Raw genomic sequence first — 24726 nt, 5'->3', positions numbered from 1 at the left:
ATATTAACAAGCTTTTCATTTCATGCTTGCCCAGTTAGGGGAGGGCTGACAATATACTCCGATTATGGGAGTTACCTCTGCGTAACACAAGAAAGGTTATTACGAAAAGCACGGGAAATGGAGTGTTCTCCAAACTGACAGGACTGCTAATAAGGCGGTGCATTAAGTATTGGCACCGCTGCAGCTGACCGCAGATATTTTCTATAAAAAGACAGTGATTTTTGAATCAATATTACAGAAAATAGCTTGAAAATCAGAAAGTAATGTAATGTGTAAAATCTGAAGCCCCAATATTTCATCTTTTTTCTTTAGATAAGGTTCTATGATTATAATATACAGAATTAAAAATGATGAGATCATACTCATAAATATAATGCCAGACGTGACCAAAAAATAGATGGAGCCCAATAACGGCCTCCCATTTCGGTGGAAAGTTTTTACACCCTGGACTTAAGGCCTTGGTCTTTGTTTCCCCATCTACACCCCTTTCCATGACCCTTGGGACAGTTCTCCACTCCTTTGTTTTTTTTTGCCAAAAATGCAGTTCCTCTGGGGAGGGGAGTCCTGCACAAGTTTTGGACATTCAGTAGTAAAGGAGATGAAATCAAGCGGAGCCCCCTCTCCGCAAGGGATTTTAAAATCCGCAGCACGCCCCATCGGTTATGGATTTCTCCCGTGGATTTCATCCATGGCAATACAATGTGTGAAATCCGTGACTTAATCGGCAACAAAATCTGCATATAAAACATTATTATATACGCATTATTTAATGGACGTGTATACCCGGCTCCAGAATAGCACAAAATTGTACGATACGTTTTAGACGCATAACGAATGGAGTGATTAGATGATACCTATGTTACTAAAGCCATTATGTTCATTCTTGCTACGAGGCATAATGCATTCATAAATGACTGAAGTTTCATACGCCATATATTCTTATTCTACTTGCACCTAGTTGTAGCTGTAGCGATATTCTGCTAGTCATTTTAGAAAAAAAATTAAATGTACTTGAAATCCATCAAGGTAAAAATAGCTGGTCAACCCATCGTTGCTGGAAGACTTCACAGGTAAATCACAGGCCACCATGCTCGGACGGACACATCGCTGATGCGCGGTGTACTTCAGACTGTATCAGCGCAGTTTTCGGAGTTTACCATCAATAATCATTTAGGTCTGTACTCGTTGTAAGGAAAGGGTTTATTCTTGAAGGTCACAAAGCTGCTCTCTGGAAATCCTGTCAGCTGCGGCCCCTGCAGTATCTTTCTACTACCTGGCAAAAAATAACTGATTAAATTTGTCATCCTTATTCAATGTTTGTGCCAGACCAGGGCCGCGTGCCCTCTCCTGAAATGCACCTTCAGACTTACTTAAACTGACGCCTTTAACAAGCGGCAGACTAGGTTCATGCATTAATATTTCAACGTGTGCAGTTTGATCACAAAAAGTGACACCTGACAAGCCAGCACACCGGCGGGAAGGAGGAGAGAGAGGAGAAAAAAAAGATTAGAAAAACAATTTATCATTTATGTTGGTGAAGATTACAATGGTTTAATGCCTAATTTTAGCATAAAGGGTATAATCTAATTACCCATTTTCTATTCTACCTTCTACATTATCTTTTATATGTTACTGCCCCTTCTGAGATGAAATACAGGTCCTGGGAATGTACTGGAATATCCTTTACAATGCTAAATTAATAGATTTGCAATTGCCAGGAATTCAAAGAAGAAGAAGAACTTACAGATCTGAAATCAGGAGAATCCATATTTCTACGCAAAAGCCACCAAGCAGGACTAAAGTATCTCCAATATTTTTTAAAAACCAGATAGTGAAACATATTGATTTTTGTAATCTGTTTCTATTTTTTGTATTCTATTTTCTGTAAATGATTAAGGGGGCGGCCAATTTGCCTGAGCTGCTTAGATGTGATCTCTACAGAGCAGGAAGTGTCAGTCTATTGTGCAGCTCAGTGGCCAAAGTGAAAACTGCAAGATTATAGGATTCTTTTTTAATATAGATAATAACATAAGAATTTTGGTGATGTTTTTAAAAAAAAAATGTTCTAACATAAAAACGGACACATTCCCTTTAAAGAGGTTGTCCCAATCCTTTTTTGTTAAAGCAGATCACAAAGTGTCCTGATGCAGAACCGCAGTGATCAGCTGTGGGGGAACCTGTCAGCAAGAGTACAATTCCCCTGTAATGCCACCACAGGCAAAATAAAGCATTATACATTTCCAGTTAAAATCAATGGGATCTTGAGTAATGCACAGACGTGCTGGGTCCTCTAGGATGAGAGTAGATTATTGTCCGGCTAATAGATGAAGGTCTTGAATAAAGGATAATCCTCTACTATATTTCCTTTCCTATGGCGTTTGAAAATGTTTTTCTAAATCAAACAACCTCTTTCAAGGCCTAATAGATTAGGCTTAACAATTATTTTATTAATATTAGGTGTCATTATGAATAACATTTCCCCAGACTTTTCTAGATCTACTCATTCCATTTGGAAGGCACATTCTTCAAAAATCTCAAGTTTACCAAAATATTAGGATGTGCCCCAACCAATCATAGATGTCTACACTAGATATACATGACTGGCCACTTAAAAAAATAAAATATATATTTTTTAATTTATAAGAAAGTTCTTTTAGAAGGACACAGATCAACGGTGTGGTCTAATCGACCTGTAGAAGCAAAATTCTTAGTTATGTATGTACATTATACAGGAGCTTGACAATATAGAGACGTTATAAGGAAGATAATCAAATTTAAGAACCATATGGACGTTTTAAAGAGCATTCATGAGTAAGTTCATTGACTAGAATAACACAAAATACTGGCAAGCAGTGATTTTGGGAAACACTGGTTCCGGTCAATTGCCCAGTACAGTTACAGACCTATTAAAATGTAATTTGGGTAGCTGTCTGTGTGACAAAACAAAAGCAGTCACCCCACATTCATGACTAATGTGCAAGTATAGGTTTTCCATTTAATTGTGGAATAAGTGTAATAAGTGTTTTTACGAATATGGCTGATAGATGTACTATATACATCACACTACCGATTCATATTCTTTATATGTAACTGTATGTATATTATATGTGCAAAATCCTTTAATCCAGTCTCTGTTGGTTCTGTGGATGCCAGTTTAATGGCATTTTATTATACATGTGTCTTTCTCTTGAAAAAAACAAATAAAAGTCAGATTTAGTAAGAGGGCCTCATATGTAAGCAAAACCATCCCAGTGGCCATGTTACACGTAGCAACAAGAGTCCATTTTCCATTTTGTAAATTGCACTGGGAAAAAAAATTGGACTTTCTTTGGGCGACAAGACCAAATTATGAGATGTCAGGAGATGTCATTGTTGGGTCTTTATGCCCTGTGATCACTAGAACAAAGGGGCCATGACACTTCTCCAAGTATCATGCATCTTCAGACTCTGAGATCTTTATAGTGCAGAGGGACTGTAATGCACATGCAGGTAAGACAGTTTTAACAGATGAAACCCGTTAGTGGAGATTTATCAAAACTAGTACAAAATAAGGGGAGACGTTGTCCAAAGCACCAATAAAAGTTATAATGCAGAAAACTAAGTTTCCCTCAATACGCTTTTAGGGAATTCTAAGTTAATGGAGGGGAATCCAACATTCGGGTGTTCCATTAATTAGATGGAGCGGAAAGCAGCTGCAAAGAGTGTCTCCTGCTCTGGAGGAACCAGCATGTCCATGTGTTACAGGGATAGCCCATTGATTTCAATGGGCACTATGTAATTCTTTATTTCCCCTGTGGTGGTGCTGCAGGGAAATTGGACACCTGCTGCACATTACAGTAGATCTCTGGTGGGTTTCAGCAAGGTGGGACACCCTGTGATCAGGGTACTGTCGGGGGCCCCACCTAACAAAAAGCGATTGTCAAAAAAGTGGATAACCCTTCATGGTATCATCTATCAGGCATTTTCCATATATACTTGCTGATATGACCAAGGAGTGGAGACAATTAAATAAGACACATAATAGTCCACAATATTGACAAGGATAGGTCAGTTGGAGAAAATCCTATTCATATCCTAAAATGACTTTAGAGGGAATATATACAAACTACAGAAAGGACAAAATGTACTTTAAAGGCGCAAAAATGTGTATGAACAAAATAGATTAATGAGAATTAATTGCCATGAAAAAAAACCCTCTGCCTCTAGCTCTTTTATTAATCACATTCCAGCACCAGACGCTGAAAGTACATCAAAACTGCACCAAATCCTTTTCACATGACAAGCTCATAAATTATTCAACTCATTAGTATCACCAAGAGGAATAGAAATAGCATCAGTGTAAAAGACGCAAAGAAGCGGAAAAGGGTCAATGTAACGTTTCATAGACTGATCTCCATGTGTCCAAACTTCAAAAAGACAAACACATCTGCACATCTGCTTTTTGAAAAGTGAACCGGAGCGAATAAGAAAGTACAAAATAGTTGTGTTTGTCTAGTTTTATAAACTAAATCCAAGCAGTATGGAAAAAATCACTCAGCGCACACAAAGCTAACTTAATATGGTGACTGAGAGCATGGATCATCATACTGACCGTATTCAATGGCAGCCTTTAATCTGGCATCTGAATGAGTTGAACCAAATGCATTGCGTACAAAGCGTCTTCTCCTTCGTAAGTCGTCTTCCCAATAATCCAGTCTCCAGAAGTCATGGAGTTGACTAAAAATAAAAGATATGATAAAGTTAGCAAGATGTTACTTGTGTTGCTGCAACACGAGACAATTACAAGGTTGTTGCAATCGACTCTCCAAATCCAACATGTGGTGGGATTAAGGACACTGTGGCACTTATCTTCTAATATTACTTACAGGGAACCCATTATTCTCCATGGCAGGGATGATGCTAGATTCAGTTTGGTGTCCCAACCCTTTAAATGAACATATACACACCCGAGTATGCGGACGTGCATACTGTATATGGATTTGTAGTTCAGCGGCCCAATCATCAACCCTTCCCTATCCCGCTACTACTGCTGCTGGGTGACGGCCCAGCTCACCTCCACTATAGCAAACTGTATTCAAAGTATTAGGTCTGTACAGGTTTTCAGGCTCTTGATATAAACAAGAATATTTCTGGTAACTGCCACTGCCCATATGTTGTGACAGGGCTAACGAACTTTATAAAAGGGGGAAGCCCACCACTTTGGACTCCCCCTCACTTTGGCAAATGCTAGTGTTCCATGTTTTGTATGGACAGCCATTCATCTGGATGGCCACCATGCAATACTATATTTCCTGGCGGCTCCCATAAGAAAGGGTTTTTCTGTGTCGAGGCTACCCCTTTAACCCCATAAGAGCACAGACAATTTTAGCGTTGAGGACGAGAGTTGTTCGTTTTTGTCTTCTTGCGCTTTGACAGCCCCCAAAGTTTTTTTTCTATTTATACACAAACACACATATATATATATATAGATATATACATACATACACACACACACACACACATATATATATTTATCAAGAGGTAGAATAAAAGATATCCAAAAAACCCAGAATATTGTGGCTAAGGTGCCACACGGTGCCGTCCTAGTAACTAAACCAAAAACAATAAACCAAAAAACTATCCAAGACATTACAAGCACTCATCTGGGTAAAGAAATTCAAATATAAATATAGGGTAAATAAATTTATTTATAAATAATATAGTATAAAAATATTATTTTATTTGTAGAAAGAAGAGAAAGGAGATTTTGCGAGCCAATTCCCACAAAGGTCCGTATACAATAATAGAATACAGTTTAAAAACTACCTGGCCAGGAATGATTTTGATTAATGCAAGGAATTATAACCGTATACACATATATATATATACACATATATAAATACATATACATACATATATATATACACACACACACACACACACATACACCGTGATCCAAATTATTATGCACATTGGATTTAAGGGTCATAAACATTTAATTATTAGTTTTTCAATTAAACTCATGGATGGTATTGTGTCTTAGGGTATGTTCACACGTAGTCAACAAAAACGTCTGAAAATCCAGAGCTGTTTTCAAGGGAAAACAGACCCTGTTTTTCAGACGTTTTTTTACCAACTCACATTTTTCGCGGCGTTTTCACGCCGTTTTCGCTGCGTTTTTTACGTCCGTTTTTGGAGCTGTTTTCATTGGAGTCTATGAGAAAACAGCTCCAAAAACGTCCAAAGAAGTGTCCTGCACTTCTTTTGACGAGGCTGTATTTTTACGCGTCGTCGTTTGACAGCTGTCAAACGACGACGCGTAAATAACAGGTCGTCTGCACAGTACGTCGGCAAACCCATTCAAATGAATGGGCAGATGTTTGCCGACGTATTTGAGACGTATTTCCAGATGTAAAACGAGGCAAAATACGCCTCGTATACGTCTGAAATTTGGCCGTGTGAACATACCCTTAGGGCTCTTTGGATCATTGTAATCAATCTCAGACACCTCTGATAATTAGTTTGCCAGGTGTGCCCAATCAAAGGGAAACTACTTAAGAAGGACGTTCCACATTATTAAGGCCACAGGTTTCAAGCAATATGGGAAAGAAAAAAGATCTCTCTGCTGCCGAAAAGCGTGAAATAGTGCAATACCTTGGACAAGGTATGAAAACATTGGATATTTCAAGAAAACTTAAGCGTGATCATCGTACTGTGAAAAGATTTGTGGCTGATTCAGAGCACAGACGGGTTCGTTCAGATAAAGGCATAATGAGGAAGGTTTCTGCCAGACAAATTAATAGGATTAGGAGAGCAGCTGCTAAGATGCCATTGCAAAGCAGCAAACAGGTATTTGAAGCCGCTGGTGCCTCTGGAGTCCCGCGAACCTCAAGGTGTAGGATCCTCCAGAGGTTTGCAAGTGTGGATAAAGATATTATTCGGCCACCCCTAAACCATGCTCACAAGCAGAAACGGTTGCAGTGGGCTCAGAAATACATGAAGACTAATTTTCAAACCGTGTTGTTTACTGATGAGTGCCGTGCAACCCTGGATGGTCCAGATGGATGGAGTAGTGGATGGTTGGTGAATGGCCACCATGTCCCAACAAGGCTGCAACGTCAGCAAGGAGATGGTGGAGTCATGGGAAGAGAGCTGGTAGGCCCCTTTAGGGTCCCTGACAGTGTGAAAATGACCTCTGCAAAGTACATAGAGTTTATGACTGACCACTTTCTTCCGTGGAACAAAAAGAAGAACCGTGCCTTCCGTAGCACAATTATCTTCACGCATGACAATGCACCATCTCGTGCTGCACAGAATACCTCTGTGTAATTGGCTGATATGGGCATAAAAGGAGAGAAACTCATGGTGTGGCCCCCATGTTCCCCTGACTTCAACCCTATTCAGAACCTTTGGAGCATCCTCAAGCAAAATATCTATGAGGGTGGGAGGCAGTTCACATCAAAACAGAAGCTCTGGGAGGCTATTCTGACATCCTGCAAAGATATTCAAGCAGAAACTGTCCAAATACTCACAAATTCAATGGATGCAAGAATTGTGAAGGTGATATCAAAGAAGCGGTCCTATGTTAACATGTAACTTGGCCTGCTAAGTTTTTTTTGATTGAAAGAGCTTTTGATTTCTGTAAATATGACCTCCTGATGCTGCAAATTCAACAAATTACCATTTTAGTTCTCTTTACAACCTTTAACATGTTTTGATCTCTGTTGTGCATAATAATTTGAAACAGGGCATTTTGAGTTTTTTACTTCTAAAAAAAAAATCTGTTATCATTAGGAGATTTGTTCAATAAAATTTGCATTATACGCCAACGATGGCTTGAAGATTATACAGACTGTCATTTGCATCGACTATTTAGGAAAATCAGCGAAAAATAACATTTGCATAATAATTTGGAATGCGGTGTATTCATGCTGTGTGGCGTTAAGGAGTTAAAGGGGTATTCCCATTTGCCATTTATGGCATATCCACAGAACATGCCATAAATGCCCGAGAGTTCAGAGTTCCACACCTGTCCCAGGGTATAAAGGGATCTTACTGTAATTCCCATACACTTTAATGAAAAGAGTTGTACACATGCACAGCCATGTGGCTGGAAGCGGCTTCGTTACAACACGCTCCTCCACTACGTTGGGGTCCCATAGGTGGGACCTCAATTTATCAGACTTTTATTGCATATCTTGTGGATATACAATACTATAAATGTCTCAGATAGGAATATTTTTTTAAGTTATTTACATGAAAATAGAAAACCCCTTTAAGTAAATCCTGCCTCTGTGATGAATATTTTTGCTCAGGAAACACACTGTATAAAGTAAAATTTATACTCCTGACAACTTTAACAACTACGTTGAGTTTATCTAAAACCGAACATAGAATAACAATGCTGAACACAATAACGATCGAGCGCAGGTTGCCTTTGTATTAACATGTTAAACAACCTAAAGTAGCTAGTATTAAATGGCTTCTCGTAGTGGTAAAAAGCATTACTCACGAGCAGCCCATTTACTAACGCGGCATCAAATTACAAGTATTAATGACACGCAGCTTGCTTTCCTTTACTGTGGTTTAACGCGCCTTGCAAATCAAAGAGCAAACCTTACTATAAACAGTTCGCCTTCTAATGACTACGGGTCCCTCAGCAGCCTGGAATTTATAAGCAGAAAATATGACACACATGAATTTGGTGGAAGCATGATTAAAATAACGTGCTGAAATATTCATTGCAAGGATTCCTCACTGCCCCCAGCGAGCTAAGAAAATGGCTATTTTATTCATTATTAATAACACTGAATTAGAGCTGCAAAAATATTCCCGTGTGCGGTAATTGTTGTGGTGAATTATTGCTCTTCCACTAATGTGCCGCGTTCTCCACTTTATGGGCGCTAGTGAAAACAAAACATTTTCGGCCGTGGCCACTTGCAGGTTAAATAGCTTTTGTCTTTACTTATGCAAATTGCTTTATTCCTTGCTTGTAAATCACAGGCAGCTCTAATAACCGGTAATGGTGATGTTTTATTCTATATGGAATGATGTAAACTTCACACAAATTTCACGATTATAAGTAACCAAATAAAATAAAGGTGTGTTCATTCTAACAATGTAATATCTCAAGGTGGTTTATAATACTGGCAAATGCCACACAGGAGTAGATGAGACACTATTAAGGCACTCAAGCCTCAAAACTGTTAGCCTACTGTTACTTGTACACATAAAGACAAATGCTATTATACCTGCACTAAACAGTATAGGTCGATGTTCGCCAACCAGTGGCTCAGCAGATACATGTGGCTCCTGGGCCCCCTGCATGTTGGCAGCTGCTATTGGTCACTAGAGGAACCAGGGATAGAATAGCATTACTGGAACATGGTACAAAGGTACAACAGGGTGAGAACCATATGACATGATCACGACCTACAGAAGTTAGGGTACCCCTTAGTAATGGACATAAGAAATCTGTCCATGTATACAATCTTACTTATTCTGACTTAATATATATTTTATACCGCAGACCAGTGGTCTGCAACTTGTGGTCCCTCAACTGCAACACTCAAAATGTAATCCCAGCAGGAGGTTTAAAAGTTATCCTGGGAGTCTTTAGATGTATATTGGCCAAACCTGCCGACCATCTAATATGTATGGCGGCGTACCAACTCTCCTCTGACGGCAGATGTCCAGAAGATGTCATGCATGTTGAATATCAACATGCCCTTTCATTTTGTTCATTAGCAGATAGCTAACAATAACTTCTCCTTACGGAGAACGCATGAACAATCAGCTAAGCGTGCATGGCAGAGTCGGGAGGAATAGCCATCGGCCAAACGATTGTGCGGCTGACAGCAATCTAAAGTGTATGGCCAGCCTTAGCCTCAAAACAGCTGGGGATCACCATTTGCAGACCATTGTTCTAAAGGCAGTAATGTCATACGTCAACACTCTTATATTTTATCTATCCATTTGTAATGTTTTCTAAAAGAGGATAAGACCCAGTAACAGGTTCGAGCAGAAGAGATGGTGGCATCTGAATGGGCTGTTGACTGTAAGCCCAGTAAGATGTGATGTTGTAAGTGGGGACATGTGTGAAAAGGTTTAATATTTTCTATACTTTATAGTAGCTCTTAACTTTTAAGGACGATCTGTTATGGTGATAGACCTAATTAAATTAGTGCACCTCCTACATACATGCTTGTCGGGACCAAAATTGAAAAGACTATTGCTTTTTTACCCAAAAATAGCTTCAGAAGTTCTAGCACACGTGGCTGGCATTATGGAAATATAGCTATAGATTTCTTGTGGATTATCGCAGAATATAACATATTGGTGGGTACAGCTCGAAAACACAAAAACGCCTGACTGAAGAAGTTCGGAAGCCTTACTTGTTCTGCCAATCTCTAAGGGATGTGATTTTAATGGGCACATGATGTTAGTGTGAAATATTACAACAAAAAATGACATGCCAATGAAAGCTGGTCTAAGTTATGATTTGGAACCAATATCATATGCCTGATTATGCATAGACTGAGACAGCGTGATATAACTTGTCTTAAGAAGCAAAATATACTGCCCTTAAAAGGCAAACTCGCCAAAAGTGACCTTCTGACATCACACCGGGAAACATCAGAACTTCTATGGGCTTAGACCCCCACTGATTCCCAAAATAATAGAAAACCAAAACTACTCGGGTATTACTGGAAATCTGACACAACATTCTAAACATAATGCGGCTCAAATCAATGGGATTTTGATTATAATGTCACATTAGAAATCTCTGAGGAGTGTCAAAGGGATCTAGGCGCTATATAGGGAACCCCAGCCCATTAGTTCTGAAAATCAGTGGTTGCCCAGGTTTACAGACTATATATGATCTGAGAACATAATTCTTTGATCATTTTTGGCAGAATTAACCTTTTAACTACCAACAGGGTAACTCATGTAAACAGATATCGTTGTGAACCTTTCACATGGTAGTCGTTATTTTAAATAAACTCTTCAAGAGTTTGGTGTCTGATGGATTTCACAAGTAACTGATCCGTTCGGTTAAATTTACATCACTGATCAAACTGCTGGTGAAACATTCTGCATTTTATTAATCTCTCCATTCAGTCTGACTCTGCTTCATCACAACTAAATGGAACCAAGTGGAAGGAAACATTTTACGTACAGCTGAAAGATAAAAGTCATGACACGGAGACTGCATTAAGAAAATATCTAATTGCAATTCCCAAGGCCAAAAAGCCCTGTTTAAACCTGACACTACTACAGACAGCAACTTGAAGCTATCATTCCAGGTGTTGATATGACCAAATACATTCCCATGAAATGGAATATACCAATTATACTCAAGTCATTTTTCATACGGCTCTATGACAACTATTTTCTATGTCTCTCAGCATTCTTCCCATAAGGCCTGTTTTATATTAAATTTTTGACTGAAGAAGGAAGGAAAATAAGTTTCACTGAAAACCGACATTAAAGGGTCGTCCCGTAATTAACTTCTATGACATGTGAATAAAATCTGGCAGAAAAGTTAGATTAGTGGGCTCTCACTGATGTTAAGAATGAGAAGGTTGCATTGCTTGTCTTCAATGAAGAAATGGCAGAGCGTGAAATGAAGGGTGTACCAGTATTAGAAAGTGGTGGCATATCACCAGAACACGCTAACACTCGCTGAAGAAAAAGTGGCTTAGGCGCCTTTTGAATTTTTCACTGCACATCACCATTCCCAACCAGCCCCATTTTGGCCTCTATATTCTATTAGAAGGTTGTGTCAGATTTCCGGTAACAGAATTCTCTGAGCTGTTCTCTATAGAAACTTTCATTTTGTAAATCAGTGGAGGCCTGAGATCACAGACTTAAAGAGGCTCTGTCACCACATTATAAGTGGCCTATATTGTACATGATGTGATCGGCGCTGTAATGTAGATTACAGAAGTGTCTTTTATTTAGAAAAACGATCATTTTTTACAGAGTTATGACCTATATTAGATTTATGCTATTGAGTTTCTCAATCGATAACTGAGCGTGTTTTACTTTTTGACCAAGTGGGCGTTGTGGAGAGAAGTGTATGACGCTGACCAATCAGTGACCAATCAGCGTCATACACTTCTCCCCATTCATTTACACTGCAGATAGCGATATAGCTATGTCGCTATGTACAGCCACATAAACACAGTATAACGCTACTCATGTGTCCTGACAATGAATATACATTACCTCCAACCAGGACGTGATGTGTATTCAGAATCCTGACCACTTCTGTAGCGTCTGTGTGAGACTACAGCACAGTACAGCACAGCGAGATCTTGCTGTAAATGACAGCTTACAGCGTAATCTCGCGAGACTACGCCGGCTATGCTTTAACTCACAGAGAAGTGCAGAGAAGTGGTCAGGATTCTGAACACACATCACGTCCTGGCTGGAGGTAATGTATATTCATTATCAGGACATTGCAGTAATGTTATAGTGTGTTTATGTGGCTGCACTTAGCGATATAGCCATATCGCTATCTGCAGTGTAAATGAATAGAGAGAAGTGCATGACGCTGATTGGTCACGGATTGGTCAGCGTCATACACTTCTCTCCACAACGCCCACTTGGTCAAAAAGTAAAACACGCTCAGTTATCGATTGAGAAACTCATTAGCATAAAGCTAATATAGGTCATAACTCCGTCAAAAATGATAGTTTTTCTAAATAAAAAAACCAATGCTGTAATCTACATTACAGCGCCGATCACATCATGTACAATATAGGCCACTTATAATGTGGTGACAGAGACTCTTTAAAAGTAAAACACTAGGGCCAACTTTAAATGTTTGCTATGAGAAGCCCTAGATATTCTCTGTATAGGCCCTTCGAAAGTAATAACCAGGACCATGCTTATAAGACACATTATAGAGATTTACCACATGAATTCAGGCGCTGAGACTGATCACTGTGGATTACTTGCAGTAGAGGATATTGGATTATATAGCACAAGTATGACGTGCCCATATAGAGCTACAGTGCCATTGTAGATAGTGCCAACCCCCCTCCTGGGATACCGCTCCAGGGGGAGCCCCTGACGTCCCTGTCCATATGGGCAGTGAAGTTAGGGGCTTTGAGATGGCGGAATCCTGGGACTGAGCATTGCCAAAGCTCTGCCCGGGGATTCTGCCATCTCAAATTCGCTAATGTCACTGTCCATAAATTGACAGTGATGTCAGGGGCTCCTCCAGGAGCGGAATTCCCAGCCAAAGCATTGATGATGCTCTGGTCGGGGATTCCGGCCTCTCAACGCCCCTAACGTCATAAATGGACAGTGACGTCAGGGGCTCCCTCCAGGAGTGGAATCCCTGGCCAGAGTGTTGCCGACGCTCTGGCCGGGGATTCTCACATTGCATAACCGATAACGTCACTGTCCATATATGGAAAGTGACATCAAGCAAGGGCTTTCTCAAGACAGGAGTCCCCGGGCCAGAGTGCTTGCGATGCTCTGGCCGGAACCTCCTTAGTTGAAAGTCCCTGACATCATTGTCCATAAATGGTGACGTCAGGGACTTCTCCAGGCTCAGCGCTTAAAGTAGGGCCACGATTAGCTTTTAAAGGCCGTCACAAGGATGGCTTTCTGAAAAACGGCCGTTAAAAACAGATCCATTGACTTCTATGGGGGCCATTGGGCTGTGAAAACTGCCAAAAATAGTACATGTCCTATTTTATTGATGGCCATTAAAAAAATGGCCGTGTAAATACAACCAGAGAACTTCATTGTTCTGAAAACAGACGTGTTTTAATGGTCGTGTGAATACATCCTAGCAATAGATTTTAACTCTACAATTACCTATCTTCCAATTGGGAGCATATCACTCTCTATACTTCTATATTTTTGATTAGCTATCAATGACTGTTTATCCAAACAAATACATAACTATACCACTATCTGTGCACAAGGCCATCTTTTTAGTGGCAAGGACCAGATCAGACTATTCTCTGAGATCAGGAAAGCATGCTCAGAAATTTGGAAAACACTTTCCTGATCTAAGTGGAAGGAATGAAGGACCTGGCACTAATTATATGACTCATGCATATGACCATAAAATGGCAGGGTGCACAAAGCATAAGGGCATGTTCACAGCTTGCAGTAAAATCTTGGTTTATTGCCCATATTGGCCATTTATTAGGTCCTGTAGTTGGTTTTATAAACATTTTCAAGCTCACTATCAACAGTTTGTGTCACGAGACTGCTCAGGTGACAAGAGAATGTCCTTTGCACGTCACTGTGTTATTGTTTACAAAATGTGAATTAAATTACTCCATTAAAGGCGTGGTCCACGACCGGACAACTGATGTCCTATCCCCAGGATAGGACATCAGTATATGATTGGTGCGGGTCCGACACCCAGACTCTGCACTGATCCACCACTGAGGCTTGCCTCCGAGCGCTGGAGGTTTTGAACGGTATGCAGTAGTTGGAGTCAGAAGCAGGATAGGTCATCAGTAGTCTGGTCGTGGACAACCCCTTTAACATGGATTGAGAGGAAACAAAAAACAAAAGCTTTTAATTGCAGGTTTTGTATCCTGTATCAGCATGTATAGTTTTTTTTATAGCATATGATGGCTCAGTACCTCTGTTGTAAGGAAGCGTTTTATGCACTTAGACTTCTACGATACTCTGCTGTACCTCCGTATGCTTCTGATTTTATACCGAGATTTCCAACGAGGAATCAGACAGAAAAATTGTGGCATGCACCATCATAATTAGGCACCGCATGGAGCCCCATACAGCAGCCCATGGAGTGCCTACGGCTCAATAACATGGAGCTGCAGAATACTAGGTCTTTCGGGCAGTCTTTTAAGGTCAAAATACAACTCAGTGTTGTGAGCCGAGTTTCATTTACAGTTGGCTATTTTTTGTGAATGTCTATATACTGTATTAACAATTGCGCCCCCCCCCCCCCCCAAATGTGTCAATATGTCATGTTACCCTGGGCACTCCAATTTTCAATTATTTTTACAGGGAATACCAGGTGGTTCATTCAGGGTATATTTACATCAGAATTTAAATTTTTGCAATTTTGTCTTGTATTTTCTTTTCTTTTGCGATTTTCAAAAATCATGGCAAAAAATGGTATCAAAACCCTTCCCCCCAAAAAAATCTGATGTCAATATAAGACAAAAGTACGAATGACAAAAAGTGAAAACAATGAATAAAAAATACATCACATACGAGAACCACTTGGCGTTTACTGTATGTACCAATCTTTTTAACCAGAAAAATGGTCTACCTAGAAAATACGGCATATATAGGAGCGCCCCATATTCATTATTGCACTGTGCTGCTTTGTCAGTCAAAAAATGAAAGGCCCAAATTTTATTTTCAAAAAGTGGTGTAACTAGACAGCGGCAATGCTGCAACGTATCTATCATTGAACTACACAAGTTATATCCATTCAGAAAAAAAAAAATGTATGAGAAGCGGCACATGTCATCCAGGCTCCCCTAGTTGGGAGACTTTTTAAAAAATGCTAAGTGAAAGAATCACAATTGATACATGATCCCAACAAAACAAAAATAAATAATTGCGGGCCTGTACAAGTATTTTGCTACCCAAGTATAGAGTTAAACACAAAAAAAATACTCAGCATTACCAAGTTGTTTAGTAATACATAAAAAGCTGGGACTACGTGTACTTTGCAACACAAATGGGCAGCGCTGCAGCTTCACAAGTAGAAAACGTTTTTATATGTTTTGTGCAAAATCCAATAAACCTCTATTATAATCCTTTTAGAAAGTTCCCGGAGTATTATGCAGGAACAGACTAATCTCCTGATAATTGCTATAAATGCCTATAATCAAAGCAGGAACCATTTTAACCAGGGAGACTGTTTTCCATCAGACTGGCAGTCATGTGCATTCGGCTATAATCATACAATTCAGATAATAACACACGAGTAAATGGAAAATAGCTTGATCAATAAAAAAGCATTCAAATGCTGTAGAAAGCCATAAAGCATTCCAGTATTGCTTAAAGGGGTTATCCGGTATTATATAAAAACATTATGCAACTTCTAATCTACAATGTGTTTCAATGCCACAACAGTTTCAAGATCTCTGCTTTCTGCACAGTTCTTTAGGTGTATTCGAGCTCTCTTGTAATGAGCCATGTAGTTATGTCATTCCAACATGCTTTGGAGCGGTCTTCAGTGACTATTTCCATTCACTTGATCATAAGTGGATATCTTAAACAGTGGTGTATATTAATTATATTTAAAAAGTTGCATGTCATAGTGACATGTCAAAGGTTTTGATCCATGGGGGTCTGAGCAGAGACCCCAAATGATCGCTAAAACGAAGCGGCAGAAGCGCTCGGGTGAGCGCTGAGCCGCTTGGTTTCTGATCGGCTTTCCTCGGAAAGGCGATCAGAAACAAAGTGGTTCAGAACTCACCTTCTGCCGCTTCGTTTTAGCAATCCGTGGGGGTCTCAGTGCTCTGACCTCCACTGATCAAAACTTATGACAGATCAGAAGTTTTCTGAAAGTTTAGTTACCCTTTAATTCTACACCAAATAATCAAGAATAAAATAAAACAACGAAAAATGATTTAACGTGAATAAATGTAAAAAGCAAATAGAAATAGAATTCCAACAAAGTCATAGCCACATTAGGGACCTTGACGTAAGCTTGGGACACATCTATTTTAAAAAGGAATAAAACACTTGATACGCTATGTACTCATTATTGGAATATTTGAAAAACATAGAAAGCGGTGATAACCATAGAGCAAGCCGCGTCCACAGGATTCGTATTACATGGATGGAATACAGCATCAATAGCAGACTATGGGCCCTCAACATGACTCCAATTTTAAAAGAGCAATGCATGCCTAGAACCAATGTAGGCACCATAAGGCAGTACAAGGAGTCGTAAGGCTGACCATACACATTATAATGAATAAACCACAAAACAAAAATTGGAGGTAGAAATTCAATTTAAACTCTTTTCGGTCAGGATACAAAATATTTGCCATTTTAGGCAAAAAAATAAAAATAAATCACACAACAGTTTTAAATGTTGTAGTGATAACCTACACAACTTATCACAACTAAGAGGCCAGGATACCTGAATGACAACATCAGCATATAGCCAGATTGGGCATCAATATCCATAACAGTATATTTGGGGAATTATGGGGACTTAACGGATTGTCTCCTGTGCAGTAATCACACACTATCTATCTATATATGGTATGTGTATATATATATATATATATATATATATATATATATATATATAAATGTGTATATATATATATATATATATATATATATATATATATATAAATGTGTATATATATTATATTAGTGCCTGAAGAGTAGGTGAAAAGCATAGAACTTGTAGCTTCATAGTAATCTAGGGTGGTGTGTTCCAGATGTTCTAGGATGAGCCATCATCGTGGGGGTATCTGGGATGATTTTTCTACATTTTACCTGTAGAGATTTTACCAGAAACCAAGTATCAGGTCTGAAGTTGACAACCTAAGTGAAAGATCCTCTTGGTCATGAATAGCCAAGTATTCTGGTACATGCACTTTTTTTTTTACTCCAGTTTTTGTTTTTTTAATTAATTTATCAAGAAAAAAAGTTATATAAAATATTTTATTCCTCCTGTTCCGGACCATAATTTTTTTTCCAGTGATTTCTAGCCGTGTACAGATTTTGTACCGGCAACCCTGAGAATAAGCTAAACCCAACCCAAGCAAGAATTGTTTTAACATGAGCAAAAAAAATAGCTTCCAGAGACCATTTACAACAAGACAAGACTGATACAATTACGGGAAATGACTATATATGTTGAGAATGGCTTTCATCTGCGATATGTTAGACCCCAGAATTCATTTCACTTTTCAGCTGTGAACAGCAAAAGGCCAGCTGGGGCTTGGGAAAGGCGCAGAGTCTGCACACAGGTCACAATGGTGGCCAGAAAAGGCCAGCTGGGGCAGGGAAAAGGCGCAGAGTCTGCACACAGGTCACAATGGTGGCCAGAAAATGGAACACTATTAGGGATTAAACTACAAGGAGGGAAACAGAAAAATGCACACAAACCAAATTCTGCAAAAAGGGAAAAACAATCCTTATTCCACAAGGAACTGAACTGCCAAAGAGCAGTGGATCTAGATGATGACAAAATTAAAGCAACATCACTCCCATATGCAGAATTATTAGCCGAAAACAAACAAGTCAGATATAAAATATAGTGCCCTGCAGTCAGAAAGAACAGCATTTCACTCACAATTCCCACATGTGGGGACAGGAAATTTATGACAGCTCACTGAAAAGCAAGGTCCCAATTGTAAAAACTTGTGCATTTATTTGGCTAAGGATAATCATTGAAGTTGACCTTTCCACAAACATTTCTCAGCTGTGTTAAAATGATCTAAAACCATTGCCAGATTTTCTTTAAATAACACTGATTACCCCAAAGAAGAAGAAAAAAAACCTCATAGCCCCAGGGCCGTATCACACTACTCTCACGTACATACCAATAGGTTTTCAGCAACACGCCACAACCTTTGCTTAAGAGTCACTGACGTAACTTGATCCTGAACGCTAAGAAAACTCAAGACAAGGAATCTTTTACTTTGTATGGACCATGATATATGAGGAAGATTAGTCCAGTTCTCATTGCTTGATCACTTCTTAGGTTCACTCAACAAATTAAACTTGAACAGAATGTAATGTATAATGGATCACAGAGGAATATGTATTATTCGACTGAACTACAACAAGCAAAGCATTTGTACGCCGCAAGTACAATCTCATTCCATTGTATTGAAAAAGTCATTGAGCGCAGTAAGAAATCTGAAAATTATGATATGTCATAATTGATTTGGAAAGGTTAACTTGTCCTGTACCAAAGTCAGATCTGCTTATATATTCAATATTAGTTTATAAATAATTTACGGAGTCATCCGAGTCTCGCAGCTGTCTTCAATTATTCCCAAAAGAGAACTGCAAGCAACCTTGTAAAAATAAAAAATATATATATATATATATATATATATATATATATATATATATATATAAAACGTGGTTGAATGGTCATCACAAAACTTTTTATCGCTCCACTTCAAAAAGTTGCTCAGAAATCAGTCTAAGGTATGTTCACACTATAGCAGGCTTTTACATCTGAAAAGACAGACTGTTTTCAGGAGAAAACAGCTGCCTCGTTTCAGACGTAAATGCTCCTCCTCGCATTTTGCGAGGCTTCTCTGACAGCCGTAAATTTTGAGCTGCTCTTCATTGAGTTCAATTAAGAACGGCTCAAATTACGTCTGAAAGAAGTGTCCTGCACTTCTTTTGACGAGGCTGTATTTTTACGCGTCGTCGTTTGACATCTGTCAAACGACGACGCGTAAATGTCAGGTTGTCTGCACAGTACGTCGGCAAACCCATTCAAATGAATGGGCAGATGTTTGCCGACGTATTGTAGCCCTATTTTCAGACGTAAAACGAGGCATAATACGCCTCGTTTACGTCTGAAAATTGGTTGTGTGAACACAGCCTAAAGGGAAAGCATTTTGAAAATCCCTATAGTCGGAAAAAATCACTAGACATTTTTTTATTTTAATTACTATGTGATGGGATTTCAGAGCCATTTCCACCATAGAGTAATCTGAAATTCTCTACAAACTTGTTTATGTTTAGATTACTCTACTACAAAAAGTCTCCATGTAGTCCTAGCCTAAAAAAGAAAAAATGGTTGGGTCCCAATCCGCTTCGTAAATTGTTCTTATCTGCTCACAGCCAAGTTATAAGGCACTCGTTCTTCCAAATGCTTTCTCTGTATTTCACAGCACCAAACCTGAGAATTTACACATTCAGAAACAATCACATTTACCTTGCATAAGATTTGCTTCTTTTCTTTGGAAGGAAGTTTCATTCCCTTAACAGTAATAACATTGGGGCGATGGTCTAAATATTGCAGTGTATAGGAGGTCCAAATGGTCTCCATGGTCAGCTATGAACCTTCCAACAACTTTACGAGGATCACTCCTGGACGGAACTGGAAGAGGGAACTATGGCAACTCCGCATGACCGCTTTTTACTATATTTTTATTAGACCTTTAAAACATCTTGACTTGGCCTCAAGATGAGTAGAGAATGAGTTTACCTATCTTCTATCCATCCAATCCTCTGTCACAATGACGCTCTCCTCCATCACAGATTCATTAAGCCAGTGAGATATAGATTATTATTGGTTCCTGTGATAGTAACTGGAGAGAGGTGCAGGGAGATGATTTTGCCAGAATGTAATTATGCCGAGCTTGAGTGTTACCATTTGTCACAGCTGAGAGATGACACTCATTGCTAAGAAAGGGAAACTGCTTTTCACATGCTGCAATACAGATCAATACGCAGCACATTTCCCCAAGCAAAAAGTAATTATATAACTGCAAACTTCACAATCAATATCGAGTCAAACCAACTATGTGTGTGCCGAGCAGGCGTGAAGGTAAGTCACTTTGTCAGCTGTCAGTGTCTACGCTTAAGCAAAAACACAACGGGCTGGAAGAGGACAAATATCAACACGCAAGGAGGGGTTAACTATAGATCAAATTCACCACTACATTTTATTATAAGATTTAAGGGAGTTTAAGAGCAAATAATCTGTTCAATAAATGTCAATAAAGGGTTAATAAGTCTTGTTCTTCAGTTATCATTACTTATTAACAAGCTATTTTTGGCCTTTAGGACCGATATTGCTCCCCGCTTTCTGGTAGTTATAAAATTTTTCGTTTTATTTTGAGGTAGATATAAGAGGCTTGGTGTTTCCGGGGTGTTCCTCCTACTAATGTTGTTCATTTTGGAGTACATATATTTTAGTATTTAACCCATATTAGCTTAATAAAAAGTGACTTCCTCCACTTTTTTGTGTGTTTTATATCTTTGACTTAAACAAATTACTTATAATATTTAATAACCCCCAAATGTTTATTTTGTTTTTTACCTGAACAATTTTTTCTTGAGAAAGCCACAGGCGAAACGCGCGTCGGGGCGCTCTTCTATACCGCTGGGTCACACTCAATCTCCCATACATGGGTAAGTGCATATATCGGACTTAAACTTGGCTTTATGCCATTTTTTCAAGGCACCAATTACTTTTGAGTTACTACAGGCCTCTTTGAGTTAGGCATATTGTCCTTCTTTACACAGCTTACATTTTAAAATTACTCCTATTTTGATGCACCCTATGTTGGAGCTACATTGAGCCACAGTAATTGTGCATACCATCAGTGTATTAAATATATATATATATACTCAATGTATACATATGTGATCCGTACAAGGATTTATTTTAGATTCTCTGCCTTTGTCATTTAATGTATTTTATGTTATCAATAAAGATGTTTAATTTTTTCATATGTTGATATGTATGGACTCTTTTTTTCTCTTGTTTATTATTTTAATTTTTTTTTTATACTCTAACAAACTTTATTAACTTTTTTTAGGTTCTTGGTTTTGTCCCACAAGGGGATTTCAACGATAATGCATAGAAACTATTTCTTGTACAAAAACAAAACAAGCAAATTAAAAATTTAAAGACACTCTCACTGGACAGTCCCAGAGGCCTTTATTGGGCTCCCTCTTCCCCCGTCCATATAAAACGGCCAGCCCCGGCAAGTCTCTCTATATGTATGTGTATATATATATATATATATATATATATATATATAGATATATATGTGTGTGTGTGTGTATATATATATATATATATATATATATATATATGTACGTACGTACGTATGTATGTATGTATACATATGTATATGTATGTGCATATATAATATATACATATACACACATATACATATATTTATACACACACACACAATCATTTTCTTTTTTTTCTTCGGCTCAGTGTAACAATCAGATACACTAGGTTGAAGAAGGTTAAAGTGCAGGAAAAAAAAAACCATTAGGTTAGTTGGGGAGAAAAATTTGACATGCAATTTTCAGGCTGATTTATCAGTGGAAAGCTGAATTTGATAGTTTGGCATTACTGAGAGTCGGCTACATGAGAAAGCCGTTACAAAGCCCTTGGTCCTGATTTAGCCACGTGGATCAATACGAGCCTATACTGTTTCAATTTTGCTAATATTGATTTTCTGATATAACCAGCACAGAGGCATCTATCAAAAGAGAGGCTTCAGATGTCATAATGCACCTCCACATTTTTATTAAGCTTTTAGACTCCTAGAAACTACCACATTTAATAAGTACACACCTAGGAAATACTGGTATGTTTAATGTGCTTTATATTCTATCACAATAGTTTAATATATAAAGGTAAAGATCAAGGGTATTGCCAAGTAGGAAAGGCCCTTCTGCCACATAAGACACTAGTATTATAAATTGCAGATATAGGTCCTGGTTACAGATTTTGCTTTGGGGCCCAGGAGCTTCAAGATACACAACAGCTAAACACACAACTGTGATTTTATATCTTCTAAAGCTCTGATACAAGAGCCATGATAGCTGTGCCGCATCGGTTTTCGAACAGATACTGATGAATCCTGATGGACCCCACTGACTTCTATTTGGATCTGTTAGGTTTCAGTATTTCTAAACCGTGAGAAAAGCCCTGCAAAGTGTATGTCAAAATACCAAAAACATTGACGGAAACCAATAATGCCAGTGTGAACAGAACCCAAGTCTGAATGTATCACAGTGTTCTAATGAATTTGTGGAAGATTTACACTAGGAAAGATATGTGAAATCTATAACAGACAGTTCTGTATTCCAAACACAAAGCAGCTCAGCTGGAATAGCAGATTTTCTACAGAAAGGTGTTATTTCTCACCTCGCATTTCGGAGATGGAGTATCAACACTGGGGGAAGCAGAAGCCATATTATGTTACGGTTTGTAGGTTGTGAAGCCAGCTAATATCGGAGAGAGCATTATCGTGTGTGTATGTTAAGATATTACACACACATACAAGCTATTTGCAATATCACAAAATGTAATTTGTGTAGGTAAACGACAATTGCAGCTCTGCTACATTTGTACACACGCACACAACATATATGCTGAAAAAACCACCTCAGATAATTAGATTAGATATTAGATTTATGATTACATTCTGATCTATTGTTCTATATCTCAGAGGTTAAGCCCCAGGCACTGAAGAAGTTAAAATATAAATTAACCTTAGCCGCCATGCATCACAGAAAGCAAATCTATGGCATTTACAAAGGTTAATCTAATTTCTTCAGTTAAGATGGTCAAGATGGTAGCAGGTATTGAATTGGATTTAAAAGACATTAACTAATTTCAAATGAATAGAAGACACTGGCAGGAACAGCCCACCCGCATTGTATGGCCATAGGAATAATAGCAATGTATCTATATGTAGAATATGAAGTTCGTGTATCACAGTCTTGATAGTCACGAGAGGTGGAATTCCACAAGTAATAAGTACAGACAGGTTTAAGAAGGAGCAATCCCCTTCCCTTATCCCTTCTATTTACACATGCAACAAAAGAAGGACAAAAAAAAGGCCCCAAAAAAAAATAGAAAAGTCAGACTGTGCTTAAAGGGGTTATCCAAGATTAGAGAAAGTCTGCTTTTTCCCCCATAAACAGGGTAACTCTTGACCATAGGCAGTGTCCGATCAGAGTCCAGTCCTCTTCACTTGACTGGGGCTGAGCAGCAATACCGGACACAACTCATGAACAAGGGTGGCACTGTTTTTTAGTACAGGTACGTGCCAGGTGGTTGATGTTCAGTAGATTTGGCACGGCTATCAAAGATAAATGGGTCAGAGTGTCATATGGGCCTTTATGTTATTTTTTCTCGTTATCATAAAAGAATGTAAACGTTCACACCTATAGATAATGATATAATAAAATTTGTGTACAAGAACTACAATGATGTTCTCCAATGATTCATGCCCTTGTTTCTATCCATAACATTGCTGGCACCAATGATCCAGAGAATGTTATCCGGCATAAACCATACAACAAGTCATAACTATAACAAAAAGTATACAGCAACATTTTTGCAGGACACCTTCTTAATCCCCCAAAAAGTTCTCCTGGGGAACATGTGCTCACCTTATACACAGATGTTAGCATTACTGCCTTGTGGTGCGAGTCGTCTTCTCTCTCCTTTTATCGGAGTCTATTTTTCAGTATGAATAGCAGTGATAGAATTATAATCGGACGTTATTTATCCCTACTCCTACAATCCAATACATTACACAAAAAAAGAATAGAAACGGCCGATATGGCGCTCTGACCCGGTTATGTTTGATAGCAGTACCAAATCTACTAAACATCAACGACATGCCGTATACCTGGTCTAGAAGACATAACCATATACATCAGCTGCTAAAAATACGAAGATCTTATCTTTTCATTTCCTTTTTTTAAATTTAATATAATTTTATTATACTATATATTTTACAAAAAAAAATTATAAAAAAAAAAAAAATCCCCCCCCGAGCATTAAAGGGTTTACTTTGTAGATACTATTATATTCATAGATAATAGCCAATAAATCCACTAGACTACAATTCAGTCTTCATGAATCTCAGTCACCGGCCTCTGCCCACAAAATACTCTGCCATGTAGATGACATGGTCACTAAAGGTATTTTGTAAACCTTGAGAAATACGAATAGGTGCGAGTACCCACACTAGCTCCAATATCTAATACACAATTGGACATGAATCTCACAGTACAAGTTTAGGA

The 24726-nt window shown here is 38.5% G+C and overlaps 1 protein-coding gene across 7 annotated transcripts in view; it reads right to left on the bottom strand.

Annotated features, from left to right (window-relative positions):
* Window positions 1-24726, bottom strand: part of NBEA (neurobeachin) — a 575138-nt gene that overhangs the window by 194163 nt on the left and 356249 nt on the right. For all 7 annotated transcript variants that reach the window (XM_075851713.1, XM_075851718.1, XM_075851715.1 and 4 more), the window contains one exon: window positions 4592-4716. In XM_075851713.1, coding sequence (XP_075707828.1) covers window positions 4592-4716 — 125 coding nt within the window. The remainder of the gene's footprint in view (window positions 1-4591; window positions 4717-24726) is intronic.

Source organism: Rhinoderma darwinii, chromosome 2, assembly GCF_050947455.1.
Source record: "Rhinoderma darwinii isolate aRhiDar2 chromosome 2, aRhiDar2.hap1, whole genome shotgun sequence".
Taxonomy (NCBI): Eukaryota; Metazoa; Chordata; class Amphibia; order Anura; family Rhinodermatidae; genus Rhinoderma; species Rhinoderma darwinii.
This window is presented reverse-complemented; position numbering and strand designations above follow the sequence as displayed.